The sequence below is a fragment of the Entelurus aequoreus genome, linkage group LG02 (assembly GCF_033978785.1).
Source record: "Entelurus aequoreus isolate RoL-2023_Sb linkage group LG02, RoL_Eaeq_v1.1, whole genome shotgun sequence".
NCBI lineage: Eukaryota > Metazoa > Chordata > Actinopteri > Syngnathiformes > Syngnathidae > Entelurus > Entelurus aequoreus.
Genome location: NC_084732.1, coordinates 68,028,279 through 68,052,830, shown reverse-complemented (window position 1 = coordinate 68,052,830; position 24,552 = coordinate 68,028,279). Strand labels below are relative to the sequence as shown.

Sequence of the window (24,552 nt, the reverse complement as noted above, 5' to 3'; positions counted from 1 at the left end):
GGGGCAAAAGCATTTCTACAAAAAGTAGCATTACTGCTAATATATAGCATCATTTGAAAAGTCTCCTGCTAGAGAATGAAGAGTGCTTACTCCGCATGTCAACATCTCCATTCGGTGCCACACGCCCACACCATCAAAATGCAGAGGCAAACATTTCCAGATCAACACTGTATGAAAAAAAGAGTCGACAACAAAAGGAGATAATGTCCGCAGGAACCTACCACATAGCGAAGGACGAACATTATTTGATTTCCTATTATGCAGCTCATTTTTATTTGACACTTATTGAAATATCTCGTGTGACATCATGTTTTTAAACTATTGTAGTGGCGTTCTGTACAAAAAGTGCACTTTAATTTAGTGTTGTTTTGATAAGTCATCTTAGTGACACCGTGCACAAAAGGGCACTAATAGCTTGTTTTAAAATGTCTCTGACAATCTTGCACTTTCTGTTTTGGAAATGACATGAATGTTTGTGCCACTGCTTAATACCTGTTTAAAAGATACACTTTTGGTAAATTGACTTAGTTGTGATTTCCTTCTCTGCCTGAAAGTTTAAAATGAGCATATATTAATGCAGTATGAACAAGAATGTTTTAATGTAGACACATAGAATCATCATACTGGTGTGATTATATGTATCAAGTGTTAATTCAAGGCTAAGGCAAAATATCGAGATATACATTGTGTATCGCGATATGGCCTAAAAATATCGAGGTATTTAAAAAAGGCCATATCGCCCAGCCCTAGTCCCAACAACTAATCCTACTTTTGTTTGCCCCAGGGCCGAGCAGCTGTCCAGTGTGCAGTACACCCTCCCCAAAACACCAGGAGGCGATAGAGCAGATTTCTGGCGGTTCCGTGGTTTGCGAAGCTCAAAGAGGAATCTGCGGAAGAGCAGGGAGGACCTTTCAGCACAGCCAGTTCAGACTAAGTTCCCCGCCTATGAAAGGGTGGTGCTGAGGGAAGGTAAACAGAGTTCAAAGCAGCGACATTAATCAAATTGAGAATATCATATTTACATTTTATTGTTGGGTTGAAGTCTTTAAACTAGTTGGGTTTTAACTTGAATTGATATGACCTTTATCTCTTTTGTTGCTTGTTTTGTACTGCTAGTTTGCATTTTGCATAGTAGAATTTCAGTTAATAGTAATGTAAAGGCTGTGATGGTTTTTAACCTTGACAGTTTTTTCGTCACTAACAGCTGGGTTCCTAAGGCCAGTGGTAATGTTTGGACCAATAGCAGACGTGGCAAGAGAAAAACTGGCACAAGAAGAGCCTGATATCTTTGAATTGGCAAGTAAGTACCGGTAGTCAAGGACCAGTCCCTGTTTGCTTGTTGTCTTAATGCGTGCCGTGTAATATATGCATTATTAAAGCGGTGCTTGTGCTAAAAATATCAGGATGATGCAGCATTCATATAACAGATGTTGAAATCAGTGTTGGGTCAATGGCTCTTGTTACAGATCTCTCACATTGTCAGGTCATGATTTAATGCTGCAGGTTTTTAAATACCACTGTATGAAGACGCGTGCTGTGTTTGTTTCTTGTCATTTTAAACTACGTTTTACTCCTTTGAACAGGAACGATGATTCTTTTTTTAATAAGTGTGTATATTTTATGTTATGCTTAAAAACTTACACAAGCGTCATCGTGTTTCATGAAATTGGGACACGATTGCATTCCAAATGTGAAAACTTACTCTTACACCAACAGTTGTGGTCAGAGCTTTACAGACACTCATCATTGGCATTAATGTCATATTGATAATTGTCTTTCAATTATATATTTGAAACATTCTTTTCCCAGGGTGGAATGCCTATACAATTCTCTTTGTCTCCACTTTATATAAACAAGCATTGGGTGCACAAGTTTGAATTTGTTTTGGATTTTGATCCATTTACATATGGTCAATAGCAATGCCCCCCCTTAATTTTGCACGTGTCTGAGCAAACCCCCAAATCCCCTAAGCATTCCTTGGACCACCAAGGAGCATAGCAAGTTACATGGCTTTTTAAAATATTAAAATTATAGCAGTAATTTTCAGAATTTTAGTAATCAGTAAGTGGATTTGGCTCACTGGCAACCAAAATAAAAACAACTTTGGTTTTCAGGAGCCATGTAGTACATAGTGCATTCATGTTGTTTCAGTTGTCGTGCCTCCTACAACCACGGAATGCCCTGACACTTTGCCCCCACTAGCTTATTCCTGTAGTAGGCACGCAGTTCAAAGTAAACATGTACCATCTACGTATTTATATGCAGCCTGTTAGTTTTGCCATTGTAAGAGGTTGGGTTTAAGTCTGTCATGCTGTTATCATGACAACCTGCAAAACAGGTCGGCATGTGCATAACGCACTGTTAAGGACATTGATTCATTGCGTAAGTAAACTCGTATGGACCGCGTCATGTCCTTGGCGGGAGTGTCTAGCAGCGCTGAATACCCCAGTAACCGGACATGTTCATCATTGTTTTATCTGTTTTCACCGCTTGTTGATACCTGTCACTCACTAAGTTGCATTGCGGAATGGTACATAATCGATTGTGTTTATTTATTTTTTATTGTTCAGTTTGGATTTAATTTGACATGCTGCATGAATTGGTTGCGCACATACGACACAGAAAAAGTGCACAATTACGCCCATGCAGCTTAGAGGAGACATTGTTCAATAGTATACATACAGGGTCAACTTTCACTTTGACCAGACTTTTTGTAGCCGATTGGATATTTAACGTCTCTTCATAACAGTTCATTTAAATTGGTTGGTTTCCTAAGCTTAGTCCACAAATATTTATTTAGGTGAAGGTTAAATGGTTCTATACGTTCCAAGACAAGGTCTGTTGCATGTTTGTGATCATTTGAAGTTTAAGTCTCTTAGGAGGCAGTGTGCGTCCAGTCCCCGCTCAGTGATTGTCCAAAATGGTTGTTTGTCTCGAGTCCAGGGTGTTGTCGGTCTTTTGCCTGAAGTCAGCTGGGATAGGATCCAGCTTTACATGACCCTAAACAAGATGAGTAGAAAGTAGAGAATGGATGTTTGGTTTCGGTCACACTGCGGTTGATTTAAAGGATATCATGATTTTATTTTCGACATTTAAAACAATTTATTGTGGTCTACATAACATGTAATGGTAGTTCTTTGGTCAAAATTGTTCATATATCTTGTTTTACAGACCATCTTCAAGCCGCTTTCTTACTGTCTCTTTAGAATGCATTGTTTTGTGGGCGATTTTATTTACATACCAAAGCCCTCCTTCAGGCCAAGCCCCCTTCGACTGCATATCCACCCTTTCAGCTATGTTGTAGTTTTTAGTGCTTCCATAACAAGTGTTCAAAAAGGTAAAAGTGACAACTATCTATATAAGCTATTTTTTTATTGGAAGCATTATTACTGGCGAGAGAGCATTTGTGGTCCCTGGGTTGTTTCTAACCATTATGAACGATTTCCATTGGTCGAAGGGTGGGTCTTCCAGACCTTGGCAAAGTGCTGACAGATCCAGATGACAGGAGTTCCAATAGGCAACTTGTGAAAATATATTCTCCTTGTTAGAGCTTATATTAGTTCCTGGGACTTTCCCATTGTTTAGTATTGGTCGATCCAATGACTGCTTTCAATCGGTTTATGCTGCCAAAGACAAATGACTGCGATCAATTACAATCATTAACAATAAGTCAGTCAAAATACATTGTGAAACATAAAGCACCGCTTATTAAAGATATGAATACATAACTACAAAGTTGTGAACATTTTTAAATAATCGAAAATAAATCCAAAAATTGTGCACTCAATTCTTGACTTAAAAAAATCCTGATCATAATCACTGATTTAATAAATAAGTCAAAAGGAAAAAGAGATTCATGACCACAACTGTGCAAGCAACCACACCTTTTTTATTTTTCAATTCATGTCTATCACTTCAGTGATCTTTTTTTAACTGTATTTTCTTTTCAGAAACACAGCAACAACAAGGAGGGGAAAGTATGTCATTTAGTGCATCAACTTGCATTTGCTTTATTTTAGTCACAGATTGGCAGATGGTGAAGCAGCAAGCGTTTGGTAGTTTGCTGGCTGGTAGATTTAGGGGAATACCACTTGATTTAAGAGCTCGTAGTAACAATCATGTCCAAATGTATTGGCAAATCTCTGCCTTGCAAGACTATCTGCAATATACTAACTCACTGCCAATACCGCATAACAAACATGAAGAGTACATGAAGTACAAAGGTACCTCCGTTTTTGTTAGGAACCCATTTCAAAAGGTCAGATGAAAACCAAATCATGCGGGAATCGAATTCCATTTTTCCTATAGGAAATAAAGTAAATCTAATTTTAGTGTTTCTCTCCTTCTTTATCAAAGTGCCGTCACTTGCAATTTTTTGGACCCAGGGTGGCTTATTTTGCAGTTACACCACAAAAAAGCTGTTGTTTGAGACTCAGACCGAGTCACACACATTCTTTGTTTGGGCAAAATGGTATAGGGGCATACATATGAGTGTTACAAGCAAAACGGTATATGAATATTTTGGCGAACATTTTTGTCACAAACTGAACCAAACAAGGAGTTGGGCATGCAAAAACCGAGGTCCTACTGTACAGATTTTGTTATAGAGATCTCATGGGACTGCGTAAGCTATCAATTGATATCTAGTACCCATCGATATTTTGCATCTCACCGCTCTCCCCCTAAGTTAGCTTAAATAGGCTCAGGTTTTAGGGTAAACAATAAGGATGGATGAATTGATAATGTAAGTAATACACACCAGGAATGGTTGCATGAAATTACAGAAATATATAAATCCTGTAATTAAGTGGTATTCTCATGTGAAAGAGTGGTTGCATCATGTAGAAAGACCCCAGCAAGTCAGCATGTCAAAAATGTGCGCTCAAATGTGTCCACACAAACTCGCGTATTTTAAAAACACATGTTTTTCTTATAGCCGTTTGGGCACATGCAAACATAGGTTTTTTTTCATAACGGTATTTTTTTTAAACAGATTTTTATAAATCTCATGCTTCAGCTTTTGTGTATGGACAGGTAAAACCAACTTTTTGGTTTGTGTCCTGAGAAATGTTTATTATTATTATTATCTTATGTATTTAAACCGTATTTGACAACAGAACACAAGTAATGAAGTTATTGACTTACGGGTGCTGATTTTTATATTATGCGAATATGCGTGCGCCTTGTAACATGCACAGGGATTTAAAAGTGGAGTAGTTTTAAAAGTACACTTTCCAGTTACCGTCCAAATTCTATCTCTTCTCTCAAATTTAGTAAGGTAGTTATTGACCAAATATTTGTAATATCCCCATAAATGGTTTAATACTGAAAAAAAACAAGTAGGGTGGTGTCACTTCTCAATAGATTTAACCAAATCTTTGTCGTATTTTTGCAAACCTTGTTACTTTGGTTACATTCATCTGTTAAAAGGCACCGCTGTGGTTGGGTAGTTGTAAATGAAATCTCACAGTACACGCTAAAGTTGAAAAGTTATTTTACTGTGTGTTATTTGAGTAAAGCATGTGGCATCTATTGTATACTAACATTATTAAACAACCTTTTAGGTATGTCTACAAAATGTTAAATGTCTGAATACAAAGTTCAAACCAATTGTATAAGGGTAAACATATAAATAAATAATTGATTGTATGTATTTTCATTGAATGGCTCTCCATTCAAGTATGCAGCACAATGTATGTCACAACATAGATCATTTTAATATCCCACAAAAAAAACTAATACTTAAGCATGTATTTAATGTAAAACCATAGCAACATCTCTGATTCGCACATTTTATGTTTAATATACATACATGTAGCTGCATCTGGTTGAAATGTCTGCGTTGCATGGCAACAAAAAAGTTTGGCTTGGTATAGGCATTGGGAGATGATTTTAGATCTTACTGGGTTTAAAATGTGGAGGTTTTTTGTATAATGTCTTGTATGAGTCACAACCATCCTCATGAGAACAAAAGACTACTACCGGTACTCCCTTAAGTGCTTTGTGTTTCCAGGCAGGACACCATTTCTTAATTTTATGTGACACATAAACTTCCTGTCCACATCCTTGCCTTAACCTCAGCAGTTTATTACAGTGAATGTGCATTGTCATTAATTCCAAATGACCCTCCTACTTTTATATTTTAACGCCAATGTTTTTCACAAAATACACTTCTGGCAGCATAAATTATATCCTTATTTGCATTTGCACGCATACAGCTATTTCAAACCATTTGCATTAATCTATCCAAAATACATAATGGCTAATGCATGAATTGACCGCCACTCTAAACACTTGTCTTCTCCTGTACAGAGATTCTTCTTCTGTATTTTACAGTTCTTTTTATGGGAGTTGACAACCGCATGCCACAAGGATGACTAATTTGGTCACTGCCTGTCTTCACTGCTTATCTTTAGTAGATGCGAAGCAGTTACACTCTTCTCGTTGCCTTCCACAGAAAGTGAACCACGGGATGCTGGAACTGACCAAAAAAGTTCTGGCATCATTCGCCTGCACACCATCAAACAGATCATTGACCGGGTGAGAGAAATCCCTGATGAAATATAACAAAAAGCATAACCAAATAATATAACCAGGCTAACTTATGGCGGGCTCATCGCTACCATCTGGTGGAGAACCTCTGTTTACTCAACAAAGTGACACAAATCAATGTTATTAAAAAAATAACAGTATTATTTTGTGTAAAAGGACAAACATGCGGTGCTGGACATTACCCCAAATGCAGTGGACCGTTTGAACTACGCCCAGTGGTATCCAATTGTGGTGTTCCTCAACCCTGACACAAAGCAAGGCGTCAAGAACATGAGGACCAGACTCTGCCCCGAGTCTCGGAAGAGTGCCAGAAAGCTCTATGAACGCGCCCTAAAGCTGAGGAAGAACAACCATCATCTCTTCACCAGTGAGTCACCTGGGGAGGGTTTAACTAACTAAATGAGGGGGAAAAAATAACATTTTACGAGGGTAAAGAAAGACATATTTTATGTGCTGCACTGATAGGCTCTACATTTAATCAAACTGCTGTTGTTTATTGGTGATGTCATTCAACCGCACTCATTCAACCGCACTGCTGCTGTAGGCCTGTTTTGAATTTGTTTTACGTGCCATGACTCAGAAGCTCACATATAGGTGATAAAAATGATTTCTGCCCTGGGTGGAATTCCATTTCAAGCAATCCCCTCGACAAACACAATGAGCAGCAGGTTTTTGTTTATTTTCTGTTTAGAAACTAATTGTTTTAAAATGTGGCTCTGCCGTTCTTTGTGTTCAGCAACCATTAACTTAAACAACATGAACGATGGTTGGTTCGGCGCACTGAAGGAAATCATCCAGCAGCAGCAAAACCAGCTGGTGTGGGTTTCAGAAGGCAAGGTAAATAAAGCACATGTGAACACAAGCCGTGTTTTCTTTCATCAAGCAGTACAGTTCAGTCCACATATTTTTTTTTTTTTAATGTTGTACAAGAATATTAACTGATATAATCTAGCAGCTGGTTATGTTTATCCATACACAGTGTGGTGACGCTCTCCTAAGCTAAGAATCACTTCCATTACGGCAAATAAACTGCATTTCTTAGCATCTAAAGTATCATTATCAAGTATTATGACTGGAGGAAGAGGCAAAACATGTAACACACTCAGAGCAAGCCAGGTGCGGGCATGCTAATAGCTAAGCATACTGCTAAGCTAGCGTTAAACAACACAAGAACTTAAAGCTTAGTAAACTTTAGGAAGTTTAGATGGAACCATGTTAAAGCCAAAAGTATGCAGCTATTAACAGGAAAATCCTCTAGAGAGAGGATATAATAACTGTTGGTGTGTCAGCATTATCACAGGGCACGTAGAGGGCGGTGGAGCAATCCATACATTAGTGGTGTTGATACCAAGGCTAGTGTCAGTTTTTGGTGGATTATAGAGTGATTGGGGCAATATTTTATTTTATCAAGCTTTTTTTTGTAGTTTTTGTTATTGTCAAAAAACTCAAATAATATCCCTGACACAGCAGGACTTTGAGTGCAAAATACAAAGGATTTCAACGAGTAGTAGATAGTTGTTTCATTTATTTATTTATTGTGTACTATTGACTTTGTTTTGCTCAAACCATTGTGTAAGAGAATAGCCACTAGTTTAAATAGTGTGTTGATATTGTTAAACTGTCAATAGCATTCACAGTATATAAATTGAAAAGTGTACAGTTAATACATGTGGTCAGTATTGGTATCAACCAGTCTCATTCATGGATGATTGGAATCGGCAGCAAGAGACCATGATTGGAACACTCTAGCTCTAACTGTTCAGTTCTGAAAGTGAGTTAGACACACAGCCTTGTATTCGTCTCATCTACATTTTAACATGAAGTGATACTGTTTGTGTTGTGGCATAGTGTGCATTTCTATTTCCAAAATCACACCACTGGAGCTCTCCAGTGCCTGTCGTAAAGTGTGTGAAGTGAAGTGAATTATAATTATATAGAGCTTTTTTCTAAAGACTCAAAGCGCTTTACATAGTAGACCCTTAACTACATCTAAGCTACATTTAAACCAGTGTGGGTGGCACTGGGAGAAGGTGGGTAAATTGTTTTGCCCAAGGACACAACGGCAGTGACCCGTATGGCAGAAGCAGGGATCGAACCTGGAGCCCTCAAGTTGCTTGGACGGCCGCTCTACCAACCGAGCCAAACCGCCAAATGTCGTTTATGTAGAGATTGAACAATTTTGGGGTACGCGCAGCATATATTTAGCGTTGTAGACATATGTTCACCTAGCTTCGTGTATTGCTACATTTTAGATAAGTAACTTCTAACCCAGTTCAAGACCAACCCTCTGATGCCATACTGTTCTAATTTGTTATTGAATATGTTATTGTGTCAAATGCTTTTGTTGGATTTAGATTAACAATGCAGCTGCACACTGTTTATCATCTATTGCATTGGTAATCTCTTGCGTTATTTCGATTATTGCATTGGTAATCTCTTGCGTTATTTCGATTAATGCCAATCGATGTGAACTGTTAGTTCTGTTGGCTTTTTGCGAGTGTTCACATGTTTTTTTTATAAATTTGCCCAATCTGTCGTTAATCATTTTTAATACATTTACAAAATTGTGGAAGTAAGGGAACAGGTATCTGGTTTGTAAACTGATGTTTGTCTCCAGTCCTATTAATTGATGCAACTTTTGCTAATTTGATTTTGTTTGGGAATTTGTCTTGTTTAAAATGAGAGGTTGCTGGTATACATTAAAGGTTCTGAAATTTCTTTAATAACCTTTTTTGTATCATTTCCATAGAAATTCTGTTAAAATCAATCCAAATTGGATTTACATTTATTCACAATTTTGATGATTTCTTCTTCCATTCAGTGGATCGCATGCGTCAATGGTGTTAATATCGACCTCAGCATTCTTTGATTGCAGAAAGTTGACCACTTGTTCCTCTGTTGAAGCAGCATCCATTTTGTCTGGTTCTTCTCCTGTTGTCAACTGCTATGGCATAGGATGTGGGGGTGATGTGCAGCCCTAAAATGATATCATTCATTTGTGTATTCTGGTCTTATCTTTGATGTTCTTTAGATCAGTGTTGTCTTGTCGCATGGCCTTCAGCTTTTGGCGCAGTGCTGCATTCTCTTGGCGCGCTGCTGCAATCTCCTCTCCCAGTGCCTTCATCTCCTGCCTCATTGCTGTTTGGACCTCTTTAAGATTCTTCTGTTCATCTTGTAACTTCTTCATTTCCTTTATGCAGCTGTCCTTTTCTGATTCTTGACATATATGACCTAATTGTAGGTCTTCCATTGTTTTTACCAACATACCCCGTTTCGGATCATCTGCTGGGCTTGCAGTTTTGTTCCGTTGAGTGCGTTTCATTGTTGCAAGGCAGCCAACTGAATGAATTTGATGTTGTTAGATTTGACAGTTAGCAGCACATCTAGCATAATTTTAACAAATATTGTACCTTACGCCGTTCAGAGCTTTGTCAGCCTGTCTTGGAACATCCCTTTGTGTGATCAGAAACGCTTAAATATGTCCAAACTCTCACAGCCTGATGTTTGTGTCGCTTTGAGTTGCTTGGCAACTGCTTTCAGCTAGCGTTTTAGTGACCGGAAGTGACGTATTCTGCCTTTGTTACATCAAGCTCAGTGTTGTAGCTATTGGCTGTCCCAAAATTTGCCATATGACATCATCGCCTTATTTGTATTACGCATTGCAATGGACGCTGTAGAAGAGAGGAATAACGTTGTGGGAAAGATTAAAAAAAAAAAAAAAAAATGCTAAGTATGATTAGAACTGCTAATGAACTCTAAATTAAAATGTATTTGTTCTGCATTGTTCAGTGTTAAGGCAACATGGTGGTAAAGGGGTTGGTGTGTGTGCCTCACAATAAGAAGGTCCTGGGTTTGATCCCTGGGTTGGTGGTCTTTCTGTGTGGAGTTTGCATGTTCTCCCCTTGATTGTGTGGCTTCCTCCCACCTCCAAAGACATGCACCTGGGGATAGGTTGATTGGCAACACCAAATTGACCCTAGTGTGTAAATGTGAGTCTGAATGTTGTCTGTCTATCTGTGTTGGCCCTGCGATGAGGTGGCGACTTGTCCAGGGTGTACCCCGCCTACCGCCCGATTGCAGCTGAGATAGGCTCCAGCGACCCCGAAAGGGACAAGCGGTAGAAAATGGATGGATGGATGTTCTGCATTGTTCAGTGTTAGGGCAGCATGATGTTACAGGGGTTGATGTGTGTGCCTCACAATAAGAAGGTCCTGGATTCGGGTCTTTCTGTGTGGAGTTTGCATGTTCTCCCCGTGATTGTGTAGGTTCCCTCCCGGACGCTCCGGCTTCCTTCCGCCTCCAAAGACATGCACCTGGGGATAGGTTGATTGGCAACACCAAATTGACCCTAGTGTGTGAATGTTGTCTCTCTATCTGTGTTGGCCCTGCGATGAGGTGGAAACTTGTCCAGGGTGTACACCGCCTTCTGCCCGAGTGCAGCTGGGATAAGATCCAGCGACCCCGAAAGGGACAAGCGGTAGAAAATGGATGGATAGATGTTCAATAGTATTACATTTGACCAAAAGACTGGAGGGTTGTGACATTCACGACTGAACCAAATCTATTGGCGAGTTTGCTCATTGACATAAATGATGGATTAGTACTTTGCAGTGATTTATTTTTAGCGTGTCAGTGAAAAAACATTTACATTTCCTCTGTAGAACGAGGCGGAAAAAGCAGCAGCTTTGCACTTGCGTATTTCATTTTCATTCTGGACGTGGGGGGGTGTGGTTCTGACTACAGCTGGGACTGCTCCACGAGGCTACAGTCAACCTGACTACCTGTAAGAGAGGAATTCAATGCAGCACTCGCTCCTTGTTGAGGACACTAACTGCGGCGTGATACATACTTTCCAAAACATCCCCCCAAAAATTGATAGATACAGATTACAACATAAGTTGTTGTTTAAAAATTATGTACACAAAATTCAAACGCAAAAAATTAATCTACACAAATTTAGTGTCAAATTAAAGATTTCGTAATTAAGACAGAAAATAACCTCAATACTGACTTTCCAGGAAAGTCACGTAAAGTTCCAACTTATATCTGGCAGTAGACTCAATAAGGAAGTGCTAAAAACTACAACATGGCTGACAGGATGGAGATGGAGATGCAGTCGAAGGGGGCATGGCCTGTAAGGGGGCTTTGGCACGTAAATAAGACCGCCCGCAAAACAGCGTATTCTGAACAGACAAAACAGCCGGTTTTACAGACCGGCTTGAAGATGGTCTGTAAAACGACAATTCTTTGACCAAAGCACCAACTTTTATGTTTTAAATGTGAAGAAAAATATCATGTTGTTATCTTTTTAGGGAGATTGTGATTTTTTTTTTGTGGTGGAGGCATTTTTATAAAGTGGCAAACTGAATTGAAACACACTATTTGAAAGTATTCAATATTCACGTTGAGGGTGTCTTTAGTCATTCTGCTAAACAAACTGTTTGCCTTTTCTTCAACTCACAGGCTGATGGCGCAGCAGAGGATGGTCTTGATATCCATGATGACCGTCTGTCCTACCTGTCGGCACCAGGCAGTGAGTATTCCATGTACAGCACCGACAGCCGCCACACCTCTGACTACGAGGACACGGACACGGAGGGCGGAGCCTACACTGACCAGGAGCTGGACGAAACACTGAACGATGATGTGGGCCCACCTGCGGAGCCTGCCATTACCCGTTCGTCTGAGCCCGTCCGCGAGGACCCGCCTGTCATCCAGGAGCCACATGGCTACACCGGCTACCCACACGCGTTGCAGCCGGACCCGCTGAATCGCATCGACCCGGCTGGTTTCAAAGCAGCGGCGCCTCAGCAGGTAGCGTTTCTGAGAGCTGTGCGTCTACCCTGTTGTCTGGAGGACGTGGTGTGCGTGAGAAGGGTGTTTTGGAGGCGCTATTGAATGATCATTTTACTGTCTTTTATTGTTCTAACGCAATATCAGTGTGAAGGTCTAAACTATTGTCGTCAGGTATTATCACATTACTGTGAAAATTAATATACACAATATTATAGAATTTATTTATCAACCCTTTGTGTGTTTGTTGACTAATCTTTGTGTGTCATTCTTTAGAATCTAAGATTAATTGTTCCATTGTATTCTGTATTACCACAAGTTATCTGTATGACTGTTATTGACTTTAATGGGAAAAGTCCCTTATATTCGTGCAAGTGTCTGTAACAGTACTCACCTATGTGCACTTTTTAATTTATTATACTGAGAATTGAGAATGTGTTGATACCAGATGTGTTGTGTGCATGTTGAAAACAGTGTTAATTCAGTGTTGATGTGACATGTATTTACCGCGGTTCGATTCCCAAATCTAAATGTTGGTTGTCCGGTTATCTGTTAATAAGCTAAAAAAAAAGCATAGGCTACAAAACTGTACTGCTATCGTAGAATTAAAGCCAAAATAGTGTACTCTAACGTTGAAAATGTGTCCTAATTCCTAACTTGGCCAGCTGTTGGTTGATCAACAGCTATGGCTAAAAGAAGGCGAGGTGATTGGCTGAATCATTTTAAGCTGTAGAGCACAAGTAAGGAGTAGGCCGTTGTAGAAAGGCCATCACGATACTAACACTAGTTTGCACTGCGCCGTCGAGTGTCAGCACGTGTTATTAAACATTTTGAACCACTTCACAGAAAGCAGAAGCCACTGCCATCCCTAGCAACCCTCAGCAGCCTGAGCCCCTGGCTGAGACAGTGACCCCTGCTGTAAAAACTGTAGGGGGCCCGAGCCCCACCGAGGCTCCTGGAGCTCTCCGCAGCCAGCCAAGCCCCAACCCAGAGGCTGGCTCAATAAAGAGGCCCCCGCCTGAGCTAGCCCCTCAGAGTGTCACGTCCGAACCCCGACAATCTGGACCGGCCAGTTCAGAACCAAAGGTATCCGACTGACCTGCCTGCGGACGTTCCGTGACCGGGCCCAGCTCAGCTCGATCTGACATGACCGACCGCCTGTGCTGCTGCTGCCTGTCTACTTGCCTACCTTCTTCTGCCACGCTTATCCGTCTCTACTTTTGCCCCCCCCCTGCATGTCTGCTGACCACAATGCTTCCCAGATGAATTAGTTGTGTGTGTGGGCGTGTACGTGTGTGTGTTTTTAAGATTATGCATGGGCCAAAGTGTGAGAAAATGCTGTTAAGCAACAGTGGATGTGGTAGTGTTTGCTGCATTTGAAGCAGTGAATGTCTCGCGGCTCTCACTGTTTCTTATCCTTTTTGCATGGCCGCTAGAAGTACGTGATGTTTTTCCAATGCCGATGAGACAGAAGTCTGTTTTAGTAAAAGTAGCCGTTGATTTTCCAGCCTCTATCTCTGCGTTGTTAAAATGAACATCATAGTTAAAGCTCAAATAAGGGATGTGTGAATTGCCTGGAAAATTGAGGGTTGCTTCCTAAATTTTGAAGTCTGTATATACAATGTGCTTGTTTTGTTAACAAATTAGACAGTGGGTGTCATTTTTCAAATTTACTGTATTTCCAATCATTCCATTACCTAGTCGTATTAGTGTGTAAGCACTAATTCTATAGATTCTTTACATCTGGATGCCAGGAAAGGCTTAGTTGAAAAATGAATCCCATTTTTTTATGTTAACATTTGTTTGCCCTTTTTTTTGGCGTACAGTCTAATTTGTGATACATAAAGTCGCAATTATTGACTGTCTTTTCTGATATTTCTGTTTTAATATATATAATCTGATCATTAACCCCTCCCTCTCAGTCTCTCTATTGCAGGTCTTTCCCCACTCGTTTCCTCTCTTGTAATTAATTTCACAGACTTGTTTTGATATTGTCCGTTTCGTCACCCTTTCATATCTTACATTAACTTGCGCGCTACATGTCTGTGACGCTATAAAACGTGTGTTTTCTTGTGTATTCGTAGATGTTTCAAAAAGATCCATACAGTCCGGATGACATAGGCAGACCTGGTCCTGGAATAAAACCTGGGAATTACAACCCTCAACAGGGATATCACCCTGACCAGCAGCCATACAGAGATTATGACCACCCACCCAATCGGTATGATGTCAACAGTGGAGGCGGTTATCTAGAACCAAAGTACCGAAATTATGACTCTCAGCCGCCCTTTGAGAACAGCGTGCCTCACTATGACCAGCAACAGTGGAGCCCCTACAGTCAGACGCACCCTACTGCCAACTCCCAGGGTTACAATCCGCGTCTGCCATACAGCGATGGCCTCGACTCGCAGTACACCCCTCCACTCCGCTATGATGAGCCTCCACCTCAGCCGGGATTTGACGGACGACCTCGCTATGGCAAACCCACAGTGTCAGGATCTGCCCGCTACGATGAACCTCCACCCCTTTCTCCCCGTCATGACCTGCACTACAACCAGGATTCTCAGCAGACGTCATACCCTTCAGCTATTCGTTCCCCCAGTGGCCAGCGGCCGGCCTACAACCAGGGACCAACGCAGCAACTAAAAGGATACAGACCTCAGCAGTATGACCCTGCTCCTGTAAACTCTGACAACAGCCCCCCGCACACTTCCAAATCAGAGGTCACCTCACCTTCTCCTCGAAATGTTCCGAAGCCTGACACTGCCAGAAACGAGGATGACCCCGCCATGCGACAGCAGTCGGTCCTGACGAGGGTCAAGATGTTTGAAAACAAACGCTCGGTGTCCGTGGACCGAGCCAAAGAAGGGGGGGATTTATCTGGGAACAGGGTAAACTCTTTTACTTTGCATTAGTACTTTGATTTATAATTTCAGATAATACCTAATAATACGGCTCTATTCTTTTGTTTCCACAGGCAACAGATTTACCTTTGAAGCCCGGGGGAATCATCCCAAAAGCTAATTCTTTGAGCAACCTGGACTCAGACAAGAGCTATAATAAGTAAGCTTTTTGTTTTGCAAGTTGTCACACTGATATTTTAAGTTAATTTGGCAATCAGTATACTGGTTGGTTAGCCTTTATGCCTAATTTGACTGATTTCAAATCATTCTTACGAAGCATTTTTATTGATCAACTGAATTTCCCTAACTCCCTTTCCCAGAGTCCCAGAGCCTCAGAAGCCTCAGGCCAAAGTGGCTGATGATATTGTTCGTTCAAACCATTACGACCCAGATGAGGATGAGGACTACTACAGGAAGCAGCTGTCTTACTTTGACAGGCTACAGACTGGCCCCACAAAACCCCAAGCTCAAGCACAAACAACACACAACATCTCCAGGTTATTCTCTCTTTGAATTTTACGAGCATTGCGATTATGACACTGTTTGTCCAATGCAGAGTCTTGGCAGTGTCAACAGCTCACAACACACAACTTGCATATTATACAATGGATGTAAGCTTTCAGTGTTCTTCTGTACAGCAACGATTACTCTAATTATTTGATCCCTGCTTGTACCCCCCTTGCAAATACATACACAGTCCATGTTTACATGCATCTTCACTTTAACATATAGAGCAGTGGTGTCCAAACTACGGTCCACGGCCCACCGGTGTCTTTAATTTGGCCCAAGAGACGTCTGGCCCATGGGGTGTTTTCCAATTTCAATTTCTTAAGGCATTCAATCGATTGCAACTGGACTGTTTGGTTTGTCTTAGAATACTTAGACTTACAAAATCTTTATTGTCCCTGGGGCAATTGGGTTTGCAGCAGTAGTCGTTAAAAACAAGGTTCAACAGTAAAAACAAGGTACAAATACATAAAATACATACAACATACAAACCATCATGAAGGCATTGAGCTAAAAACTAAAAAATATTTGTAATACAATAAAAACGAATCATCACATGTCGCTTCCCACTAAAGTGACTGTGCATAGCAGCTAAGCTTGTTTAAGAAGCTCATTTATAAAGTCAACAGCTGAGGGAACGAAGGATCTTGTGTATCTGTTGTTTTTGGCCTTCCTATTACTAGGGGCGTACCTGCATCCTGGGGGCAAGAGTCTAAACTCTGAGAGGAGAGGGTGCTGAGGGTTGACCAGAATGGCCTTTGCCTTCTGGATGACTCTGGCCTGATAGATGTGGTTCAGGGGATTCAAGGTAGTGCCTATGGTCTTTTGGCACACCTTGATTATACCACCTAGTCTGTTTTTATTGGCCGCACTGAGGTTACCAAACCAGGAAGTGATAGAATAAGTTAAAATAGACTTGATACAAAATGAATGGAACATCCTCATCAGTGTCCCCATCAAAACCAAAATACTACTGTACTTTTGTGTGCGTAATATATTGTGTCGATTCATCAATCGCTTGTCTTGCAAATAAAATAACAGCCACAGCCTTGTACAAAATAATGGCTGACACAAAGTTTTAATCATCTTATTCTTAAAATTTTTTAGTGATGATTTTTTAAAATGTTTTAGCAGAACTGAATCAGTGGAGAAACCAAGGCCAGCAGAGAAAAGATATGAACCAGTGCCCCAACTGACACCCTCAATGCCACCAGCCACACTGCCCAAGCCCTCAAATGAAGGTAAAATGCTCCCCATGCTGAGTCACACACTGATGGCGTCTGATAATATACACCACTTGTCTTATTGCCCTCCCCTAGCTAAGCCTCCTGCCAGAGACGACACTCACCAGAGCAACTTCCTGCCTCACAAACCTTTTCCAGAGAAGTCTCCAGTTAATGGCACCAGTGAACAGCCTCTCAAAACATTCACCAGCACCGGGGCTCCACCAGCAACGAGCTATAACCACTACCTGCCAAAACCCTACACCACCTCCGCCAGGCCATTTGAGCGCAAGTTTGACAGTCCCAAGTTCAACCACAACCTTCTACCCAATGACAAAGCAGATATGGCCACAAAGGTAAGCAGCTTTTATATCGGTGCAAATGTACTTTGAGGTTTTCTTTGAAGATGAAATTGTAAATCCAAAAATATTTTACTATTTTAGTTAAACTAGTTTTCATTAAGAAATTATTGTAACAGCAAATACATATAAATATTAATCTATTATCGCCTCAAAATATTACTCAATAACATATGCATTTGATTATTATGTATTTTTTTACGCACAAATTCATGGATAACTTTCTTTGAAATCATTAGTTGGGGTGACAAGTGAATACCTAAGTATTTATTTTTATTTTAACAAAAACGTTTGGAATATACTGTATGTTAATATCAAGCATGTGCAATGTCCGCGTTTTTAAATATTCATTTTGGCGTCAAAATATCACTTCCGCGTTTTTAAAAAATAAAATATTCTAGCGTGTAAGGACGGGAGTTGAAAGAGGAGTGTCAAAAGATGTCGCTATATGTATTGCTTGAATGACGTTCAGACTATTTTCTTATCAGCAATCGAGCAGTATCTATACATCTGTGGCTTCTCAGCGCAACACCTGAAATGTGTCCTGTGAAAATCCGTCCGACCGGAATTCTTTAACAATAACAAAAGTTCTGTGTATGAATTAATGTAACCCACTACAATACAAAAAAAATTATCCAAACCAAATTTGTTGAAGTCTTGCCCTAGCCGCATATTCTTGCTATTCCTCTTGCCTAAATGTTGCACTGAAATGCAGGACAGGGCGCCGAAACAAGCTCTCCAGTTAGCATAGTTAGCATCAGCTAGCTTTTTTGATGTGACGGTGTAAACACTAAACAGAGGTCACAACACCGGAAGTATATTACTTGAGAGGGCGCAGCTACAGGATAGAGCTGCCAAATGGGAAATGTTATCTAAGTTCTTTCTATGCATGTTAAAGAATTTTACATTACATTTTCAGTGATAATAATGTTAGTAAATTATCTACTAAAAAAAAGTAAAACAATATTTGGTACATTACATGTCGGTGTCAAAAAGTAAGCCAAAATAAGTTGATAGATAAGATTAAATCTAAAAGTAAAAAATAGTGTAAAAATGCACCCAATTGTAGGAAATATAGTCTTGATTTTCAAAATTATCTTTCGGGGCTCGCTTGGCAGCACTTCATGCCAATAGAAATGTTCCTTTTTTTTTTCGTCAGTTTTCCGCAAAGGGTGCTCACGTGCCTGTACTATTATGTTTGTTGCATTATCAGAAAATATACAAGTTAAAATACATGCCATTGCTTACAGTACATGCAATTTTTCTGTCAAAATAAAAAGTATATCATTATTTTAGTTAGAAAGATGAAGTGATTTATTGACGCACATTATTTCCAGATCAAATTTTCCGGGTCAAATAAAAATTATGTGGCGGGCCAGATTTGGACCCTGTGCATTGAGTTTGACACCTGTGCTCTAGAACAAGGATGTCAAAAATTGTTCCAGCAAAGGCCACATACAGAAAAAGTAAATATTTAGGGGCCAGATTGATACGTTTTGTGTTTTAGAGATGCTAAAACCGATCCAATGTAGGGGAAATATCATTGTAGTTGTTGTGTGTAAGTAACAAGACATAGTATGACATCTATTAATATGTCCTAATATTAATAAATTATACAATTTTGCAAAACATGCCAAGGGCCAACAAAAAATTAGCAGTGGGCTGAAAAAGGCCACTAAATAGACACCTCTTTTTCAGTGATTTTATTCGGCAGAAATAACAACTTAACGACCGAGACTGCAATTTCTAAGACACAACATCACTGCCACTGGAATATGGACTTTTGTTTCTGATGTTACTTTTTTAAGTTTGACTGTGATGATATTGTAAAGATCCAGTTTTATTGACGTCATTGTGTTATTTTGTTTTGAGCAGAGTCCAAGTGCCAGCCCAATAAAGCCCACTCAATCCCACAACATGGACCATGACAGCGGCCTAGATACGTTCACGCGTACGATGGACAATCGCTCCAAGTACCAGCACAACAGTATCAACGCTGTGCCCAAAGCCATCCCAGTGAGGTAGTGACTTACCTCATCCACAGATGAAATACATGTGCCTTGTATTGAACATCACTGTCTTTTAGCCCCAGTGCACTGGACGATGACGAAGAAGAAGATGAGGGCCACACAGTGGTTGCAACGGCTCGAGGCATCTTCAACAGCAACGGTGGAGTCCTGAGCTCCATTGAGACGGGCGTCAGCATTATCATTCCTCAGGGCGCCATCCCTGAAGGCGTGGAGCAGGAGATCTACTTCAAGGTCTGCCGAGATAATAGCATCCTGCCTCCACTTGACAAGGACAAAGGTAAACACAAATACATGACATTAATGCCTCTACTGACTTGTGAGAATTGTGATTTAGATTCAGTGCTTAAGAAGTTTATATCATTAAATGTATTTTTTTGCACTTTTTGTAACTCAGAGTCACGTCACTGCAAATTTTTTTTTAGTCGGAAAAATATATTTTTTAATGTTTTATTTTAGAATAAATTAGATACATCCGAAAATAGGTCACTTTTTTACAGAAAATCTAATTCACTCTAAGTCAGTAATAATTTATACATGCGTAATCGTAGGGCATAAAATGTACAGGTAACAGTACAGTATACATGTAAGACATAACAACATGAAACACAAGTTTTACACTTCCACACTTTGACCTCAAATCTTGCAGTGATGTCAACACAAAGTAAAATGTGATCGTAAGTGCTAACTAAAATTACAACCGAAAAGCAGTGTGGATTATGTGGGCTTGGAAATACGCAGTGGAGAGAAACTACATATACGATGTGTGAGGTGTATTTAGGGGGCTATGCATTTAGCTTGTTAGCTTTCTTCGTAGCGAGGCAATTGAAGAGAGATTAGGGAAAATTCCGAAGCTTAATTTTGATATAAAATCGAAGAACGTCAACGTTCATTTAGCAGAGTTTTGAAGGGAAGGAGCGAGGCAGCATAGCGTACTGTGGCACCTTAATGCATCGTCATAGTCCAGTGTCAAAAGCAACTTTTTTTGGGTGTCTCAATCATATGCGTTTATTTAATATTTGTGGATGATCTTGGAACATAATTGCTGCAAATAGCATAGCTTAGTACAGGTAAATGCTCCATTGTGCAGTATTTTGTCATGTTTTTTGTTGATTAAATTGCCTGCTACTAAGTTTTCAACCAACCTCCCAATTAATACAAACTGGGTATTTGTGTTTATGGGAAATAAGGATATGTAGTCTCAAAGCAATCAGCTGAATGATCAGTTTATAATGTAAAATGATTCCGCTGTAACGATGATGATTTGTTTTTTACTCATTGTTTTAGGGGAGACTCTGCTCAGCCCTCTGGTGATGTGTGGACCTCATGGCCTCAAGTTTTTGAAGCCTGTGGAGCTGCGCTTACCTCACTGTGCGTCAATGACCCCTGATGGTTGGTCTTTTGCTCTAAAATCCTCCGACTCCTCGTCGGGTATGATGTGCTCTCAGTTCTTCTGGGGTCGTTTGGGATGGCTCTGTGACTATTTCAAGGTTGTGGGTCACTTGACTAATTTTTCCCCTAGATTGGATTTATTTCTTTATTTGTTTTCATTTTTAATGCAATGTGACATTTTGGTGAAAGAATCAGTCTAAGGGAAAAATCTCCTTTTTTAATCACCATTGCTTTAGTTTCATCCATTTCACCATTTATTCCACTTCATTTCTCATTTCTAATTTGTTCCAACTGTTTATGGTAGTAGTTTTTTTAATCACTTTTATTATTAATTTAATTCCTAAGCTTCCCCTTTAAAATCACCAAACACACATTAGATATGATCTAATCAGATCCAATACAAGGGTTTTATCACAAATTATGCCTTCAGTAAGACAAAAACACTCGCTTTTGATTGACACTGTGCAGAGGGGGTTATTTTACCAATATATTTATTGTGAATTCAAATTTAGCTTATTTTTTTTGTTAAACTGCTTTTCCTGTGTAGCTCTTTTATTGGGTCTCATTAGAATGGTTAAATCAGGGGTGTCCAAACTTTTTCCACTAATGGTCGCATACAGAAAAATGTAGGGATACATTTGGTGCATTTATTCCAATGTAGGTCAATATCCTCCTGAAAGCCAACGTCCTCTGCCGTGGACATTTGTTTTTGGTGTATTTTTGTTAGACATTTTGTAGCAAAAAATCATGTTATGTAAAAGACTGAATATCACCGTGGCTCTCAGAGGTTACATGCTAAACTGGTGTTTTCAAACTTTATTGAGCCAATGCACATATTTAAAAAAATCTCACGGCTGTGACTTACTCTGTTGTATGGATGACAGGCAGCAGTTGGATACACAGGTTAATTTTACTGAACAAAAATATGAACGCAACACTTTTGTTTGTGCTCCCAAAAGATCTAAAACATTTACTATATACACAAAATACCTATTCCTCTCAAATATTGTTCACAAATCTATCTAAACCTGTGTTAGTGAAAAAAAATGTCTGCCAAAATGATCCATCACAAATCATAGTTGTGGCATATCCAGATGCTGATTAAACAGCATGATTATTGCACAGGTGTGCCTTTGGCTGCACACAATAAAAGGTCACTCTGAAATGTGCAGTTTTGCTTTATTGGGGTTCTGGGGGGGTCAGAAAACCAGCCAGTATCTGGTGTGACCACCATTTGCCTCACGCAGTGCAACACATCTCCTTCGCGAAGAGTTGATCAGGTTGTTGATTGTGGCCTTTGGAATGTTGGTCCACTCTTCAATGGCTGTGCAATGTTGCTGGATATTGGCAGGAACTAGAAGACACTGTCGTAAACGCTGAGATACAGCATCCCAAACATGCTCAATGGGTGACATGTCCGGTTAGTATGCTGGCCATGCAAGAACTGGGATATTTTCAGCTTCCAGGAATTGTGTACAGATCCTTGCAACATGGGGCCGTGCATTGTCATGCTGCAACATGAGGTGATGGTCTCGTGTGAACGGCACAACAATTGGCCTCAGGATCTCGTCACGGTATCTCTGTGCTTTCAAAATGCCATCAATAAAATGCACTTGCGTTCGTTGTCCATAACATACCATAATCACCCCCACCATGGGCCACTGGATTCACAACGTTGACATCAGCAAACCGCTCTCCCACACAACGCCACACACTCTGTCTGCCATCTGCCCTAAACAGTGAAAACCGTGATTCATCCGTGAAGAGAACGCCTCTCCAACATGCCAGACGCCATTAAACGTGAGCATTTGCCCACTCAAGTCGGTTACGACAACAAACTGCAGTCAGGTCGAGACCCCGATGTGTACGACGAGCATGCAGCTGAGCCTCCCCTAGACAGTTTCTCACAGTTTGTTCAGAAATTCTTTGGTTATGTAAACCAATTGTTGCAGCAGCTTTCTGGGTGGCTGGTCTCAGACGAGCATGGAGGTGAACATGGATGGGGAGGTCCAGGGCTTGTGTGGTTAGAAGTGGTGTGCGGTTGTGAGGCCGGTTGGATGTACTGCCAAATTCCCTGAAATACCTTTGGAGATGGCCTATGGTAGAGAAATGAACATTCAATTCATGGGCAACAGCTCCGTTGGACATTCCTGCAGTCAGCATGCCAACGGCACACTCCCTCAAAACTTGCAACATCTGTGGTATTGTGCTATGTAATACAACTGCACATTTCAGTGTGGCCTTTTATTGTGTGCAGCCTAAGGCACACCTGTGCAATAATCACGCTGTTTAATTAACATCTTGATATGCCACACCTGTGAGGTGGGATGGATTATCTTGGCATGAAAAAAAATGCTTACTAACACAGATTTAGACAGATTTGTGAACAATATTTGAGAGGAATAGGTATTTTGTGTATATAATAAAAGTTTTAGATCTTTGAGTTCAACTCATGAAAAATGGGAGCAAAAACAAAAGTGTTGCGTTTATATTTTTGTTCGGTGTATGTACCTTCTGCCATCGAGTGGAAGCTAGGATATTTTTAGTTCTTCCTGCCATTATATTGGCTGGCATAGACATATGAACAAAGAGAATATAAGATACGACTAGATATTCTTTGTAGTGATGGAATAATCATTTTCAGAGTGGCATAAGTTCCCGTTACACAATTGATGACCTCTCACTGCTCACTATGGTGCGGCACCGTTGTTGGGAATGACCATGCTTTGCTATCCGGACAAAACATTTGTACATACAATTTGTTCTAATGTCTATTAATACATCTTATTAATTATTGATTTTTAGAGCATGCTGAGGGTCAATAAAAAACGAGCCTGACTTTGGACACCCCTTGTGTACATAGTACTAATTAATAAGTGCGCATCCCCTAACTTGGCTTTGTTCAGCAGCTGGTAGGCTCTACACTAATTTCTTTGCCATACATTGTATACATATTAACATGCATGTTGTCAATTTTTCCTCTTCTCACACAGCCACCCTAATCCTGACCTGAAGAACTTTAAAAGACTACTAAATTATCCAAATCTGTTAAACCTGCTATAATGTTGCTTTTCGACTGAAATGAAGCCCTGTTTGGTGTAAATATTGATACATTTTAATATGGTAAGGTACGTTCTGCCATTGCTGTCAGATATTGTTGAACCAACTCCATGGTTGACTTTTGCAAGGGTGTTTTGTGCACTTTAAGCGTCTTTATCCTAAAGGTTTCAAAGTAAAGGACAGAAGGATGTTCATTAGTAAGCACAATGCCTTAGGCTTGGGAGACGCCTGGTATTCTTCTGCTGTGCCAATGTAACTACTGTATTTTCCGCGCTATAGAGTGCACCGCTATTTAAGCCTCACTGACTAAAGTTGAAAATAAATAAATATGTTTACATATATTAGCCGCCCTGCACTATAAGCCGCAAATATATACCGGTACAAAATATTTTGGAAATGCTTATTTACGTACCTTAACTGTTCACAAATATTGCCTGTCACACGGCTGATCAAACACAACAGAAATCATTGTCATGGACCCACTAGCTGTGGAAGCTAGCTCTCCAATCAACTTATCAGACTCAATAACTCCTCTGTGATGTGTTGGTGAGTTTACAAAACTGAAACAAAACACAAATGCCATTGTAAGTTAATAATACTAACACAGAAACTTGTAAATGTGTTAGCATATTTGCTAATGCTAATGACGCTAGCCTGATTACATCACGATAGCATGTACAAATATGCATGAAAACACTCCTGCAGACATCACACACGGGACGGTTTAGTAATTATG

At 40.1% G+C, this 24,552-nt stretch overlaps 1 protein-coding gene across 19 annotated transcripts in view; it reads left to right on the top strand.

Annotated features, from left to right (window-relative positions):
• The window catches only part of tjp1a (tight junction protein 1a), a 217,233-nt gene that overhangs the window by 181,298 nt on the left and 11,383 nt on the right, over positions 1-24,552 (top strand). For 5 of the 19 annotated variants that reach the window (XM_062031118.1, XM_062031101.1, XM_062031091.1 and 2 more), the window contains exons 14-29: positions 785-969; positions 1,205-1,300; positions 3,951-3,977; positions 6,458-6,540; positions 6,709-6,919; positions 7,289-7,389; positions 12,016-12,366; positions 13,192-13,431; positions 14,430-15,236; positions 15,323-15,408; positions 15,569-15,745; positions 16,887-16,996; positions 17,075-17,334; positions 19,213-19,358; positions 19,424-19,644; positions 20,652-20,795. In XM_062031118.1, coding sequence (XP_061887102.1) covers positions 785-969; positions 1,205-1,300; positions 3,951-3,977; positions 6,458-6,540; positions 6,709-6,919; positions 7,289-7,389; positions 12,016-12,366; positions 13,192-13,431; positions 14,430-15,236; positions 15,323-15,408; positions 15,569-15,745; positions 16,887-16,996; positions 17,075-17,334; positions 19,213-19,358; positions 19,424-19,644; positions 20,652-20,795 — 3,245 coding nt within the window. The remainder of the gene's footprint in view (positions 1-784; positions 970-1,204; positions 1,301-3,950; positions 3,978-6,457; positions 6,541-6,708; positions 6,920-7,288; positions 7,390-12,015; positions 12,367-13,191; positions 13,432-14,429; positions 15,237-15,322; positions 15,409-15,568; positions 15,746-16,886; positions 16,997-17,074; positions 17,335-19,212; positions 19,359-19,423; positions 19,645-20,651; positions 20,796-24,552) is intronic. The other 14 variants (XM_062031201.1, XM_062031109.1, XM_062031133.1 and 11 more) reach the window with 11 other exon arrangements.